This window comes from Alnus glutinosa, chromosome 7 (assembly GCF_958979055.1).
Source record: "Alnus glutinosa chromosome 7, dhAlnGlut1.1, whole genome shotgun sequence".
Taxonomy (NCBI): Eukaryota; Viridiplantae; Streptophyta; class Magnoliopsida; order Fagales; family Betulaceae; genus Alnus; species Alnus glutinosa.
In genome coordinates this window covers 11186768-11202500 of record NC_084892.1, presented here as the reverse complement: position 1 = coordinate 11202500, position 15733 = coordinate 11186768, and the positions used below count along the sequence as shown (strand labels likewise).

General features: G+C 35.5%; 1 protein-coding gene across 2 annotated transcripts in view; it reads right to left on the bottom strand.

The window, feature by feature from the left end:
* Positions 1-2149, bottom strand: part of LOC133874199 (F-box protein At2g32560-like) — a 3578-nt gene extending 1429 nt beyond the window's left edge. The window contains exons 1-4 of one of the 2 annotated variants that reach the window (XM_062312060.1): positions 1299-2149; positions 1084-1166; positions 651-823; positions 323-397 (exon numbers count right to left, since the gene is read on the bottom strand). In XM_062312060.1, coding sequence (XP_062168044.1) covers positions 323-397; positions 651-823; positions 1084-1166; positions 1299-2081 — 1114 coding nt within the window. In that variant the 5' untranslated portion in view covers positions 2082-2149. The remainder of the gene's footprint in view (positions 1-322; positions 398-650; positions 824-1083; positions 1167-1298) is intronic. The other variant, XM_062312061.1, reaches the window with a different exon arrangement.
* Positions 2150-15733: the final 13584 nt, after the last annotated feature.

Below are 15733 nucleotides of genomic sequence, written 5' to 3'. Positions count from 1 at the left end.
GATAGGTCCATTACAAGAAGGTTTGACATGCACTCTTTTTTTTATCACTTCAATAAAACAAGTGGTGTGAGACACGTGAAGTATTTTTAGCCTCCAAACTGGTGTGAGACATATGTGAACACAGGGTTCATGCCGAAGATGTTGGACACAACCAAATCTTAACAGGAAAAGTGCTCTGCATACTCTAGATCGAGGGAGATCATCACGGCCAACAAATATGTTGTTTACTTGATAACAAGAAAAATCCCACATATAACCCCTGTATACAAACTCAGAAAAGAAAACTTCATAACAACTACAAAATCTAAGATGAGCTTCTCACCACTATCATGACAGTGGCAGTGATTCTCATTCCCATCACATGGTTCCAAATGGCCAACGACACCATACCACCAACCTGCAATACATTCAGCACAAGTTATTACATTGCAATCTACAAGTAATGGAATAGATCATGACCAATTGGTCACATTTATCAAGTCTTTTTAGAGAATTTTAATGGACATTGAACGCTAAATACTCTTGGATTCAAAAAAAAAAAAAACACGGAATTTTATAAATAAATGAGACCCCATGCCACATACCAATGCTGTTGGAATTACAGGTAAAAAAAAAAAAACTCATAAAGGCATACTGGTTCAGAAACACACCATAAGGGAATTCTCTTTTTCTTCTCCACTGGATCTCAATATGATCTCCGGGCATTAAGTCATTCAAACAATCAAAGGCATGAAGAATATGTGGAGGAGTATCAACTGGTGGTGCTCTTAGCCTATCCCATTGTATATTTTCCTCTGTTGTCCGCCGCCCGTGAGGGGAGTATCTGCAACAAAACACCCATTTGAGTTCCAGAGCTCTAAAGTAAAGATGTCAAACTTTTCACAAAAAAAGAAAAAAGGTTAATATATGGAAAGATTGCCATCAGTTATAGTTTTAACTTCTAAAAGCTTCCCAATCCAGTGTCAAAATGATCCTGACATTTCAGAATGTATATGATTGGCATATATACTTCTTTCCTCAAATATAAAAGTACACAAACAGATAAATTGGCAAAAGTCCATAAGAAGGCCTCTCTTCCTATACCTTGCCCGAAAGGTGTCAGTCCGCAAATCATAGCAAAGTTGGGCATCATAACATGACAGCATAAAACCAACATGACAATTCTGCTGTAAAAAATATAAAGGATTTCATTGAATTGTTCAACATTCAAGGAACCAATAATATTGAAAAATAAAATAAAATATAAAGCATTACAAGAAGAAGCAGAGTACTGGAATTAGTTTGTTGCAGCCACTTACCTCACGATTATAGACCTGAGCTGGAAACCAAAACTTGCCATTTTCAAGAGAAAGGTACCAACCCATGATCGAATCAATCGGTAAAGAACCCCTCGACTTGTTGATTCTTTTTGACTTTGGTCTAAACCATGGGCAAACCCCAGAAAGGAAATCAAACAAGCCTTTTTTCTTGCTTCGATCCAAGAGTGTCGGTCCTTTTCTTGAGGCTACAGCATGCCATTGCTGCCATTCTCGGTAAGCAACATCACCAATCACTCTGCCCCATTTGTGCTTTATGTGTTTCTCCCATAGATGATCACTTCCGCATCTATCCCTCAAAGAAGTACAAACTGCTTCCATACTGCACAACCCGGCTGGGGAAAGCCGGTCAAGAACGCATTCCAAAGCCAAGTCAGGCAAATCCAAAAGAGAAGTATCATCTTTCTCCTCTACATTCTCTACTTTGGAACTAAGACTCATCTTCTTCAATGGCATGAATCTGGGTACTTGAAAGAAAGTCATAGCAAGCTTAGTTTCCTTCATCCAAAACACAAGAAAACTTGATAATTCCCCCCAAAACCAAATTGACAATAGTTTCATCTCAGTGATCTCACTTTCCCATGGAGGGAGAGGGAGTGGGTTGTTAGTAAAAGACTTGGAAAGGAGGATGAAGGATATACAAGAGATTAGGAAGTAAAGCATTGGACATAAAGTCATCAAATGGGTCTGTGTGATTTTTGGCAACAAATGAAAAGAAGATTGGAGGAAACCAATTGCAAATGAAACAATGGTGGAACCAACCATATATAATATGTATGGCAAGAAGTGGCAGCCAAAAATGTGAAACAAATTTTTATTGCTCAATCCCTTTTGTTTCTACAAACAAAGATCCACCAATGAGAGAAAAGGGTGTGCTAGTTTTGTGAAATGGACGGAGTTGTCAAGTAGCCCTGTGAGCAAAAGCAATTTTGCTGAGCGGATTGCTAACAATTCAGACAATAAATATAAGAGAGTCTCTCTAATGTAACAGTCTCTCTAGAACCATCTATCGGAACAAATTTCATACAATTCGTTCACGTGCTTGACAAATGAACCGATGAAAACTTTTTTATATATTTTTTTATCCGAACAATTTTCAGACAGTCCATCCACTTATTTAGCAAGTTAATCCGTAAAGACCTTCAATAAAGAGAATAAAATTTTATGTATTCCAAATTATTTATTTTAAATAATATATAAGAATAATTTCATAAAATGGTATCGAACTATTGGTTGTTTTAAAAAAAGGGTATTGGATAATCCTAACGAAATACTTTTAAGTGAGACGTTTAGAAACTTGAATACACTAATTTGAAATGTTTGATAATTTAATACCATTTTCTCAAAACTGTCGACAATTCAATACCTTTTTACGAAGTCATTCCTAATAGATATATATTTAATGCCAAAATTAACACTTTTTTTCTTTAAATGTTGAGTAGAAAATAAATTCTCTCGATTTGAAATGGAAATGGGAATCCTTGCCCTTAATGAATGCGTTTTAAATGAGAGGCGTCCGTAGACACCCCAACCGACAAGGCGTCGTAATTGAAGTTAGTTAAAGTAGCACTTCAAAACAAAGGAAGGAGTGCCCTTAAATCAAATGCATTGGAATCCACGCATAGCGAATCCCCACCAATGGCAGTGGGGGACCAAACCAAAGTATGGACAATGTGGGGCAGCTGTCAGTTAAGGTTTTTTTTTTTTTTTTTTTTTGAGGGAAATAAGAATAATATCCGAGGAATAGTTTTCTATTAGATTTAGTTTAGTTTAGGAGATATATGAGATTTTGGGAACCCCATCAAAGAGATAAAGTTAAGATTGGGAGCGCCACGTGTTTTTTTTTTTTTTTTTTGGGGGTCTTTTAGGTTAGCCAAATTTGATAGAAATGAATTTGAAAGCAGATGTGGGTTGGCAGGTAATGGAGCAGAATTAGGTGAGTCTGGAATATATTTTTAAAAGAAAAAAAAAATTAAGCTTGAAGGGACATAAATTTCCTATCGTTCAGATCAATTTCTAAAATTTTCATGTATTTTTTAACATGTAAAAAGCATATGATTTTTTTTTTCAATTAGTATGTAAAAATCACATGATTTTTTTTTAAAAGCACGTGTTTCTTGCGTGCTTAAAAAACTCTTGACAAATTTATAAACCGAATTAAAATAATTTCCTCCGACTCAATTTAAAAATAAATATTGTCAAATTTGAGTGGTCCCCTCCAAATCCTTATTAATGCAATTAATTGATAAGAGGTATGGAGATTCACCTAATCCTTTGCCTAACTTTCACCAAACTCCAACACCCACGTACCACAACCACACAAATTGATGAACAAAGAATGAGAATGTGACCCCACCTTTAATATTATTTGATACACTTAACTTGACTCTTGCCTACTGCATCGTTGGATTTAGACGCTTCGAAAGTCCTCCACATCCTCTACTATGAGCTTTAAGACCCCTTTTTTGGTTAAAGGGAAATGATTTTTTAATAAATTATTGTATAATTAGAATGATGTAATAGTATTATTTAGTAGATTGTTATATGACTGTCATATAACTTCACTTACACCACCCTCTCGAAGAATAAGTGGTTTTGCAATCATAATCTCAAAGTTTAAAAATTTGCAATCGTGGAATCTCCGCACATCCGGATCATGGGTCTTCCTGCATCCGGGACGTGGGTTTCCACGTGTTTGGCTTGTATGTCTTTACGCATCCAGATCGTGTGAACCCACGATACAAGACTGGATCGTGTGCACCCATGATCCGGAACATAGGGCTGCTATGTATCCGGAATGTGGGACTTAATGTTCCCAAGACACATTTCGGGTATCTTGGGATTTCAATCTCTTCACGTGCTCTTTGTGAGTTACATCCAAGTGGGCTTGATTCTGCAATGTGACGCATCATGAGACTCGGACTTTTCAGTGAATCAATAGGCCCAATGGATGGACCGCGTAACTAGCATTCTTTGGGACCATGAATGGTAAATGTGCCGACTATGACTACCAGGTCCATTCACTAACTATTAGAAATATTTCCCAACAATATATATATTAATAAAAAAATTGTAAGAAATATTTTAAAAATCGATATGGTCATGGCTCCCTTCAGTCAGACTGTAGGTTGGTCCTGGGACTGAGAGGTAGGTTAGATGGAGGATGCAAAATCGATATAGTCATGGATCCCTTCAGTCAGACTGTAGGTCGATCTTGGAACTGAGAGGTAGGTTAGATGGAGGACGCCCTAGACACTTGATAATTGGTATGCTATCTCTTATTATCGTATAATTTTTGTGCATGGGGTAGAATAGAATAAATACTAGCGATTTTATTTAGGCTCTTAATAAAATTTAGTTGTTAATTTTTGGTCTTTGTTTCATTGATCTTAATAAAAATACATGCCGAACTTGCAGAGCCAAAGCAAAAAGAAAGAGAACAAGAATCCTCGAAAGACGTGAACCCATATAGTAATACATGTATGACCTCAATTTTGATGATGTACCTGATAGAGTATATTTGAATTATTCTTAACTTAGGAATTAATTTGATTAGAATTGTATTATTTTTTATAAAGGTTAGATTACCTTAAATTTAGAGATTTGATGATATTAAATTGCTATAAATTAAGGGATTTGATTAGGCTTTCAGTTTGAACTTATTGTATTTACAGTTCGAACCAGTCAAGAGTTCTTATATAACAGCTCGAACCAGTTTGAACTTGTTGTAGTCACCTATTAGTTCAAACGAGGTACCTAGTACCAGGGACGGAGCCAGACATTTTAATGGGAGGGAGCCGGGCCAAATAAATTTTTTTCTTAAGTATAGGTTAAAGTATATATATATATATATATATATATATATATATATATATATATATATATATATATATATATATATATAAAGGCAAATTTTAAGTAAATTAAACATAACCCAGTTTTGATATTTTATTATTCCCTTCAAATTGAAAATCAATAAGCAAAAGTGAAAAGAGTTTTTTGGAAAAAAAAAAAAAAAGTAAAGAAAACCGTTGTCCAAAGATTCAGAAAATAAAAAATAAAAAATGTCTCAATTTCTGTATTGAAATTGAGAAATTTTAGTTGGTTGAATTGTGTGCTTTTTGGCCTTCTTGCAAGGCTTTACCTGAATGACATGGCTCTTGAAGCTAATATTATCTTGCTCCTTTTGTTAGAACAATCCACTCTAACTAACGCAATAACCCACCAACTGTTATTTAAAACACATTTTGCTAAACACAACACAATACAAATGAAACGCATATCTTCTAGACTTTTCTAATGTCATCTTGCTATTTTTATCCATTTTACGTTATTGTTGCCACACATCCTTAGGAAATGGAGCTTTGTTAGGCATGTGACTCCTCAAATCCACATCTGTCTTCTTCCAATGCACTGCTTTACTAAACTCTTTTAATTTATTTTGAACAAAGCCTTTACAACTTTGTAAAGCTTATTCTATCGTTACCTTCTCAGACATGTCTTTTGCTACCGTTAAATATTAAAGGAAAAAAATTTTGATAATAAAGCTATCGTTCTAAATGAGATGAAATCAGTTGAAAAGATAATAAAAAGGAAAGGGCCAAGGGGCAAAAAAATTTCTTGTTAGGGGTCAATAGGCAAAAAAACTTCAAATTTTTTTTTTTTACCTTAATTATTATTTTTTTTCTTGAGAGTTTAGGGGGGGCCATGGCCCCCACCGGCCCCCCCCTCTCTCCGTCATTGCCTAGTACGGCACTTTTGGCATTGCATATCATGTATTTTATTGTTTATAGACTTGCATTTCACTCATTTTGCATTAGGCGCATTGCTTATGATCATGTTTGGAATTAAAGGATAGTGTTTGAGTTTCTCATTCATAAAGCATAGTAAGAGTTTTCGATGGGGTCATGTCTAGTTCTTAGATGGGTCTATTGATTCTGCGATTCATCTTTGCAGCGTACATGGATGATTGATTTGGCTTAGTTTTTTGGTTGTTTGAATTGCTTGTTGCAGGATATATGGTCGAACCTCTCAATAGACCTCTCAATGGAAATATTGTTTCTTTGATTATTATTTTTTCGTATGTATCTTGCATATCGGCTTTTATGTCATTTCATGAAAAAAAGGGAAAAACGATTTTGGTTTTGATCTATGGTTCAAATTGGGAGAACCGGAGAAGTCTAAAACATCCGCATTGAATGTTTTGGTTCTTGTTAACACTGAATTGATACTAATTTTATTTTTTATATATTATTTTAATCTTCAGTCTTAATATATTTTTCATTCATATTTTGACTAGTGCCTTCATGGAGTTTTTATACGCTTTTAACCCCATTTTTTAATAGTGTAAATGACATTTAGGGACTAGGGTGACAATAGTCTTACAACAACTCACAAAAGGAAAATTAAGGAGGCCGGATACAACTAATAGTTGTAACTATAACAATAAATATGACAATAATTATTTATTGACAACTAGAAAGTTATCTAAAAGAATTTCTTTATGCTTGTTCTTACAGGAGAAAGTGTTCCGTTGGTTTTTTAAATTGATTCTTTTCAGAAATCTAAGGTGATGTATTGTCAATTTGTCATGGTAAAAAGTGTCCAACTTGATTTTGAGGATGTCATTCATGAATACATTTTATTATATCAAACACCACTATACGAGACTTGAATAGTATTCTCTCATTTATTATTTTTAAATTCAATCAATTATTAAATTGGTAGGACTCATATATTTACTCACGTGGGTATTACAGATCTAATAATATTTTTTTTATTTAAAAATAATAAATGAAAAATGAATGAGAGAATACAAAATGGCATTTCTCACCAAACATAAAAGAAATTAATATTTTGTATAAGGCTCCTTTTGCTAAAATTTTTGTTTTCTTTTCTCGAAACAAAAATATTAGCAAACAACAAAATACAAAATATTCCTGATTAAAAACACAAAAGTAGCTTTAACTTTTATGTGGACACTTTTTTAAACAAAAACATAAAAGGCAGCCATAAAACATATAAATGAAGAGAGCCAATTCTATCATGACGGGTGTAAAATCTTATTTTACAACTTCCAATAGAAATTTGACACATTAAAGCTAAAAACACCAAATAAAATGAACTGAAAACATCGGATTTTTATCTTAACCCAATCCATCGACGATCATGTTTCCCATTCATTCTACCCCTAAATAACCCACTGCTTCCTCCGCCGAATGCCACTACCGCTGGAATTCGCCACCATCTTTTAAGTGAAGTTTCTTGCCTTTTCTCTCACACTCTCGTTCAATTTGTCTGAGAAAGATTCACGCATATTATGACAGATGCAAGAGACCAAATGGAGATAGCTGAGTCAAGAAAAACTGAAGTAGGATAATTAAAAAAAAAAAAAAAAAAAATTGTTTCAATCTCACAAACCATATGAAACTAGCAACATCAGGAATTTTCAAACGAATAAAAAAGAATCCATATAAAAAAGAAAATGAGAGATAAATATTACAGAATTGAGAAGGTAGCTGTTGGTCGAAGAAAAAGAATGGAAAAGATTTGGTGTCTTTGTGTTAATAATATTTGACACTCTAAGTTGACATGTCAATCTCTTATTGAAGACGTTAAATGAGTAGGTATATCCCAAAGCATAAGTTATTCTTGTAAATGAATTGTATCTTTCTTTTTTATTTTTGTTTTGATTCTTCTTTCGTTTGGCTAGGCTATATATAAAAAGAAAAAAATAAAAAGAAAAGTAGAATTGAACACTTTTAGATGAAATATTCTTAAAGAGAAGGAAACCATTTGAAAATAATAATATCCATCAAAAATACATCTTACTTTAGGTAATGACATATTACCATTTAAAAAGGCATCCCATTACCATTTTTATATTCTAACCTTTTTCTTTTCTTTTCTTTTTTGTCTAAAGGAATGAAAAGTACAAACAAACAAGATCAAGGTGGATGTTTTCAGTGTTGATCTTGATCATGATTTTGGGATCGATGCTTTTTGGGTTCTATATAATGTAGTTGACACTCCTCTGGATTCTCCTGTTAACCATAGCTTTAACACTTTTTAAGCACTAATTAAGGATATTCTTTTTTTTCTTTTTTTCTTTTATTTTTTAAGAGTAATTAAGGATATCCTTTGTGATGGGAAAAAAAATACCTACTCTACTAGGTGCTTCAATGTTTTCATAGCTTGAATGACTATGGCCCTGTTTAGTAATCACTTTCCCCTTCCCCTTCCCCCTCTCCCTTCCCTGATGTGCAGGCTTTTGGCAGGAGGGCTGAAAAAATTCAGCCAACTTTTTCATGATAAGACAAGCTTTTTTCCCGTTTTACCCCTGTACACAATCACAATTTTTTTTTCTTGCCAGGGGTAGAATGGGTAAAACAAAACAGGCTTTATTTTTACACATTCTACCCCTGTATACGACTGTTTAAGTTGCTGAATTTTTTTTCATGTCAGGGGTAAAATGGAAAAAAAGGGTTGTCCCATCTTGGAAAATGGCTGAATTTTTTCCGCCCTCCTGCCAAAAAGCCTGCCTTGTTCGTACGCGTCAGGGAAGGGGAAGGTAAAAGGGATTACTAAATAGGGCCTATAACTAGGTGCTTCGATTATTCCAACTAACACAATTCCCAAAAAAATTTATTGTCAGCGTACTACTGAACACTAATTATGAAAGACTTGGACAAGTGAGCCCCCATTTATTTGTTTGAATTTAACAAAATTCAGGTAAGTGATTGTCAAATATCACTTATAAAATTTGTTTGACTAAATAAAAATTGAGTTGTCTAACCACTTATCCGTTCAAGTTGGCCTCATAAGTAGACTCTTACAATCACCTATCCAAAATCTCTTAAATTCAAACAAATAATTTGAGAGGATATATATATATACTGTATTATGACTCTTATATAATTGAAATGCTGTGACAGTGAAAATTAGTCATTGAATTATTCTTTATGTAAACCCTTGGCAATCCAAAAACTGATTTTCAACATTATGTCATCCTAGTTGTATGGCAATAGTATAACCGTCTACTAAATAAAATTCCTAGTAAGTGTAATGCTATTTGATTGTTATACGACTGTCATACAACTTGATAACGTAATAGTAAAAATCAGTCATTAGATTAGCACTTGTAAAAAATAAAATAAAATTCAAAGATTGATTTTTGCTAGCACATCATCCCAATTGTATTGCAGTCGTATATCAATCTGCTAAATAGCATTACTTTTAATTAATTCCTGAGGTAAACATTGGCCTCAGGCGTGGGAAAGCATGGACCATTTGCTTAGGCACTAATCCATGCTTCTATTATATCGTTATCTTTGGCAATATCAAGAATTGAGAGGTGGTGGGGGGATCCTGCAATGGAAGGAATGGCTACAAAGAGGAGTGATACTAATTCTAATTTGATGCTACAAATGATCCAATGGCTGAAGATGGGTGTGATGTCATATAAATTAATTAACTTCGAATGAGATGATTCAGTGCATCTCATATAATTAAGAAATAAGAAACCCGCCATTAGAAGCTGAAGATGGAATCCACAGAGATGAAGAAACTAAAGAAAAAGTTCCAAAATGGACGGTTTCTTCCGGAGAAATTGATCCAAGTGGACCTTTTCAATCAATTAATGCATCCAATGAGCCTAAAAGCTTACTATTATATTCAGATTACTATTATATTCAGATTCCATGCCTGTGGATGTTCAAATCATGGTCCAATTCCCCAATATCCTCACATCTTTTCCCCTTTTTCTCCGCCTAATAATCCCTCTCGGTTTTTCACAATCGCTCATTCTTACGAGCCCGACCACGTTTGAGTAACGTTATTTACTAGACTAACTGCATACAATTGGTGAAAATCAGTTTTTAGATCAATTTGTATGACAGTCGTATAACAGTCTACTAAATATAATTGCAATAAGTGTAAATGCAACTATCGTTCAAATCTCAAAAGTACCGTCTCTTTCTCTTTAAAAAGAGCTGCCATTATTGGGGCAGGGCATAAGCATGATGTCAACTTTGCTTGCAAAATCCTTCCTATTCTTTCTAAATAAAAGCCTTCACATGGATCATGGAAAAATGCTTAAGAACAGAAGAATTGTATCTGAGATTCTTGTTTATTCTTATAAAAACTTGATGTATAACAGAAGAATAGTTACTAATTAAAAGGAAATGACAAGAAGCTATTGATTGACTGGGGATCCAAAAGCATCAAACCCTAGAGTTCACTACTCATCCTTTTCCTATTTGTTCTTGAAAGATTTGTTTTAGATCCCCAAGTTGTTATTAATCAGATTGGCAAAGTTATTAACTTTTAAAGCCAAACACCACATATATCAATATCAAAATCAAAATCAAAGCAAGTATAAAAGAAATCAACATAGAAATTTTGATAACGAAATAGAAACCTCTTTAAAAAAAATTTAAAACTCCGAAGGTCAACCAACCCCAAAGGTATCCACAAAATAGAAGATTTGTGTTACAAATTGATCTAATTACTGTAATACCCCCAAAAATTAACTAAGTAGCAATAGCTCAACGCGCCTCTCAAGACTTATTTACCTTGTAAATAAGTCCCAAGGGATCTCTTAGACTTTTAAATTTGAATAAAGCATGGGAAATAAAATACTTATCATAAGATAGCAAGTTCTAAATAAACCATAATGTATTAAATATCCAGAGCAAATGTTAGGTCGCCAAAGTTTCACAAGAATAAAACATCAAGTTTAAAACCCAAAACAAGCTCCGCAAAAATATCCTTAAAGCAACATAAAAGAAAATATCTCTCATAAAACGTCATAACAAAATCAAAGCTAAACTTGAGAATTTGATTCATTCACACCAGCAAGAATCCACTCCCAAAGCATTCGGCTTACTTCGAGTAAGGTAAAGCAAAAATAATGCTTCTACGATTTCATCAAGTCGACCATCGAACTCCTTCCACATAAAATTCCACAAGATAGGCTCTATCTCTTCAAAAACTAGCCTGACTAGATCCTCCATCGCCGCATACCTTTTTGTAGGTCTCGCCATCTAACTACTGATTATATGTAAACACAAACATGTTTTACAGGTGGAAATAGATCGAGTGTAAGTCAATGGCTTAGTAAGTCAATATTACATGGAAAGTAGTTACCTATGTAGTGAACTCATAAGTTGATAAAAGGATTTCATATTGAAATACATCATCGTGTAAGATAGTTCTTTGGCAAGATATCAATACAAGAATGCAATGCATTATATAGTAGGCATGTACAATCGTTTTGGTTATAATCGCCCCATAACTAGGGGTGGGCACGGGGCGGGCTAGGTGGGGCGGTTTTCCGCCCTTTTTGCCCCCGCCCCAAAGCCCTGCGAGTTGTATATTTTGAACCCGTGAACCGCATAGTTTAGGGCAAAACCGTGCTGTGCGGGTACATGCGGGACAGGGGGTGTGAGTTTGGCGGAGCGGGGCGGGGCGAGTCTTGTTCCCACCGGTAGCTCGAAGCTTAATTTGCATAGCAGCACCAGATCTCATCCAATCAACCAAAACTAAAAACAAAACACAAATCAACCGATTCAACACTAAATCATACCGGCCGAAACAAATAAGATTTATAAATTATAGAACCAAACAGATCTGGCACGTAGAGGGAGAGAATGAGAGCGCGAAACAGACCTGGAATGGCAGAATGTCAAGAAAAGAAAGAGATGAGTCCAGATTCCAGAAGATGAAGATTGAACTTTGAAAAGGCTTAGTGGAACTGTGGAAGTGGAAGAGTGGTGCTAGGGTTAGACTTTAGAGAATGAAGTGAAGAAGGCTCTAGAAAGTAAAAAGTAGAAAATAAGATGGGAAAAAAATGGTGCGGCGCTGGCTTTAATTAGGGCTAGTTTAGGGTTTTTTTTTTCTTTTCTCTTTTTTCTTTTTTCTTTTCCTTGCAGGGCGGGGTGGGGCGGGGCAGGGCCCCGAAGATTTTTAAAACCCCAACCCGCATCCCGCCCCGCCCTGCACGGGTTGGATTTTGTACCCGCATATTTTATGCTTAAAACAACTGAAATAGGGGTGGGGGGAGCGGGTGGGAGGGTTTTTGCCCACCCCTACCCCCAATCGCTAACTGCCATATATATATATAACACCAAAACAATGTCGTTTTATCACCAGAAATTTATACTATATAGGTTAGGTTTACAGTTTACAAGATTTAGTGAAGTAAATTCTCTGAATCTCTCAAACTCACTCAACTCTCAACTCACTATTATGCCCCTCCCTTATTTATTGCTCAATGCCAAGGTTCACATAAATGAGACTTACTGAGCACACTTTTGTTTTTAACTTTTTAAGATTGTTGACCATCACAAGCCAACTTCACCTCCCACCGCAAGCTCTCAAGATCTACCAATCTATTCTTATCTTTTTGTGTTCTTCTTTCTTTTCTTTTCCTTTTTTTTTTAAAAAAAAAAAAATTATTATTATTATGGTTATTAAGATCTACCAATTTGCTCTTATCTTTCTATGTTATTTTTTTATTATTATAATTTTGGTTTTTTTTTTTTTTTCCCATTTTCTTCTACGTTAATGCAAGCTCTTAACATATAAAAAGTGGTTTTCAAACTGCAAGTTATAGGTTTTAATAACCGTTAACCGGCAGTTAAACAACCACTAATCGCCTAAGCGGAGCGATTGCAGTTGTTAAAATTCAATAATTGCCTTAGGCGGTTGCGATTAACAATTATTGGCTCTAACCACTAATCATAAACCGCTTGTACATCCCTATTATACATATAATTATATGATAAACAATAAAATAAAGTTTTAGTTCAACTCCATATGGTCTATCAGAGCCCTTAACCCTTCTTAGTAAGGTTTACGTATTCTCGAAAGAACCTCTCATACAACATCGGTCCCTGATGAAGTACAATAGCGGCCACCAACTAGCAGTTCGACCGGGTTTGACTTTGGGTGGCCCACACTACTAGCGATGTCATGTGGTCGTGACCAATATCGGTACATGGCTGTACATGTCACTTATCTAGCCTATTGGATCCAAGTGGCAAAACATAAATGTAAACTGGATGATAGAGCCTTGCCCGTATAATAGTAGCCCATAACTAAAGCCTCATCTCATGTATACAATGATAAAATACTTACACGAATCTTCATGCCTTTTCCATTTCATTCTTTTAAAGTATTTCATATGCATAAAACTGAGTACACATTGTAGAAAAATATATTTTCGTGCAAGTAGAGAGAGCATGCATGTTTCATCTATCAAAATAGTATGCCAAAAGGAATTAGATAAAAGCATCTATGTGAGGTTCACTCACCTTGATCGTAGGGGTAGTCTTTAAAATCAACCTCGAACTCTCCAACATGGTTCTCTACAAAAGTCAAAATGTTATAAGGTTCTACCGAAACAAAAACCTACCCTAGAACCCAAAACTAACGAAACAGGGTGCTAGAATAGGACAGGATCGATTAGCAATGAGGAGATCGATCATGTGCTAGGGAAGGATTGATCTCATCAGCCTAGGATTGATCTTGGATGAGGGAGATCGATCCTGATAGGGCTGGGACTGTTCCCAGCTCATTCTTAGCACCCCCAAACCCTAGAATGACTTATCCTAACCTCGGGAAGGCTCCTAAGTGTACTGAAACTTCTAAAAGATCATCCTAGACATCATATAAGGCCTCAGACTCCGAATCCAAGCTTTTATGTTTCAATTGAAAACACTTTTGTATTCCAAACAACACGTAGTTTACAACCTAACGATCAAGTAAAATCAATCAACCAATAAAATTCATCATCTAATCTGATCTTGAAAATATAAGATTCTAGACTTAAAAAACAAACCAATTAAAATCATCTTTGGCTTAAAAACTATGTTCTTAACAGTAAAAACGGTAAAACTCATCCTATAAGAGCACTAGTAGCAGATGCCCTATAAGTGATTCTATTCCCTAAAATAAGGAAAATTTTAAAAAAGTTACAAAAAACAAGTCACAGCAGTTGCCCTATTTTAGGGCTCCATCCTTGGGTAGCTACAGTGCTACCCAATACATTGGGTAGCACTGTAGCTACCCAATACATTATTTTAATAAAAAAAAAATCTCTCTCTCTCTGACTCTCTCTCCTTCAGGCTTCACGGCTCCATACATCCTTAACCTCAAGAACTGCATCTCCTTCACGCATCCTTCATGGCATCACGCATCCTCATCGAAATACCTCTCCCGATCAGCGTATCTGTTCTCTTGCAGGTTATTACAAACTGACATATCTCAAATACCCGAATCAAAAATCAGCTCGAAAATTCGGAATCCCCAATAGACTTTGAGGGGTAGCTCCAGTGACGCCGTCCTCCTAGAAAGAGACAACACATGATTCAGAAAATGGAGGAATGAAACAGAGGGGAGATAAAGGGCGTATATGAGAAAATCACCCGAATTACTGGGAGGTTGTTGAGGGAGTGATATTTTCCGTCAAAATGAAGCTCCTCAGTATCAGCGGGACTGGAATGAGAGGCAGGTGGAGGACCGGTAGCTTGATCTCAACCTCCATGGGAGGCTGGCTTTCAGAGCTTTCAAGAGAGCCTGGCTTCTTCATTTGGAATCAGGCACGAGAGAGAGAGAGAGAGAGAGAGAGAGAGAGAGAGAGAAGAAAAGAAATGAAAAAAAAAAAAAAAAAAAAAAAAAGTAAAAAGTAAAATGAAACATTCTAATGGTTCAAATATCCCAAGAACACACACACGCACGCACGCACACACCCTATAAACATTCTAACGATTCAAATATCCCAAGAACACTCTCTCACACACACACACACGATAAAACTCATCCTTTAAACATTCTAACAATTCAAATATCCCAAGAACACACACCCTTAAAGAAAATAATTATTCAATACGATAAAAAAAAGAAGAAGTAATGATTCTCTCACCTTGCGAGGCTTTGAAACTTGCAAAGAAGCCTTCAAAACAACAATGCTTTGTCTTTTTCTCTCTTCACTTCAATTCTCACACCCAAACGGCTTATGGAGGCCTAAAAAAATGTGTAGGGGCTAGGGTTATGTTAAAAATGTATTTATAGGCTTAAAACTTTTTAAGTATAAAATATTTTAAAAAGAAAATGTTACGCATCAATCTTGTTGGGAATAAATCCAACTCCAACCGGGCCGAAGTGGGTCCGGGACCAAGGACCGAGCCAACCAGGTCTACCAAATTAAGGCGAGCCAGTTGTTCATTAGAAGGTATGCGAGAATCATTGTCCGAGAGTGCCACCAAGACTCATAGTACAAAGGTACACCTACTATGACACGGCAGAGATTTGCAAGGATAGGGAGTCATACCGTTTAACGACTCTTTGGATTTGCGGAGTCACATCGTGCTAACAGACCGGACGGACACCCAGGATCCCAAGAAATTCTGAAGGTA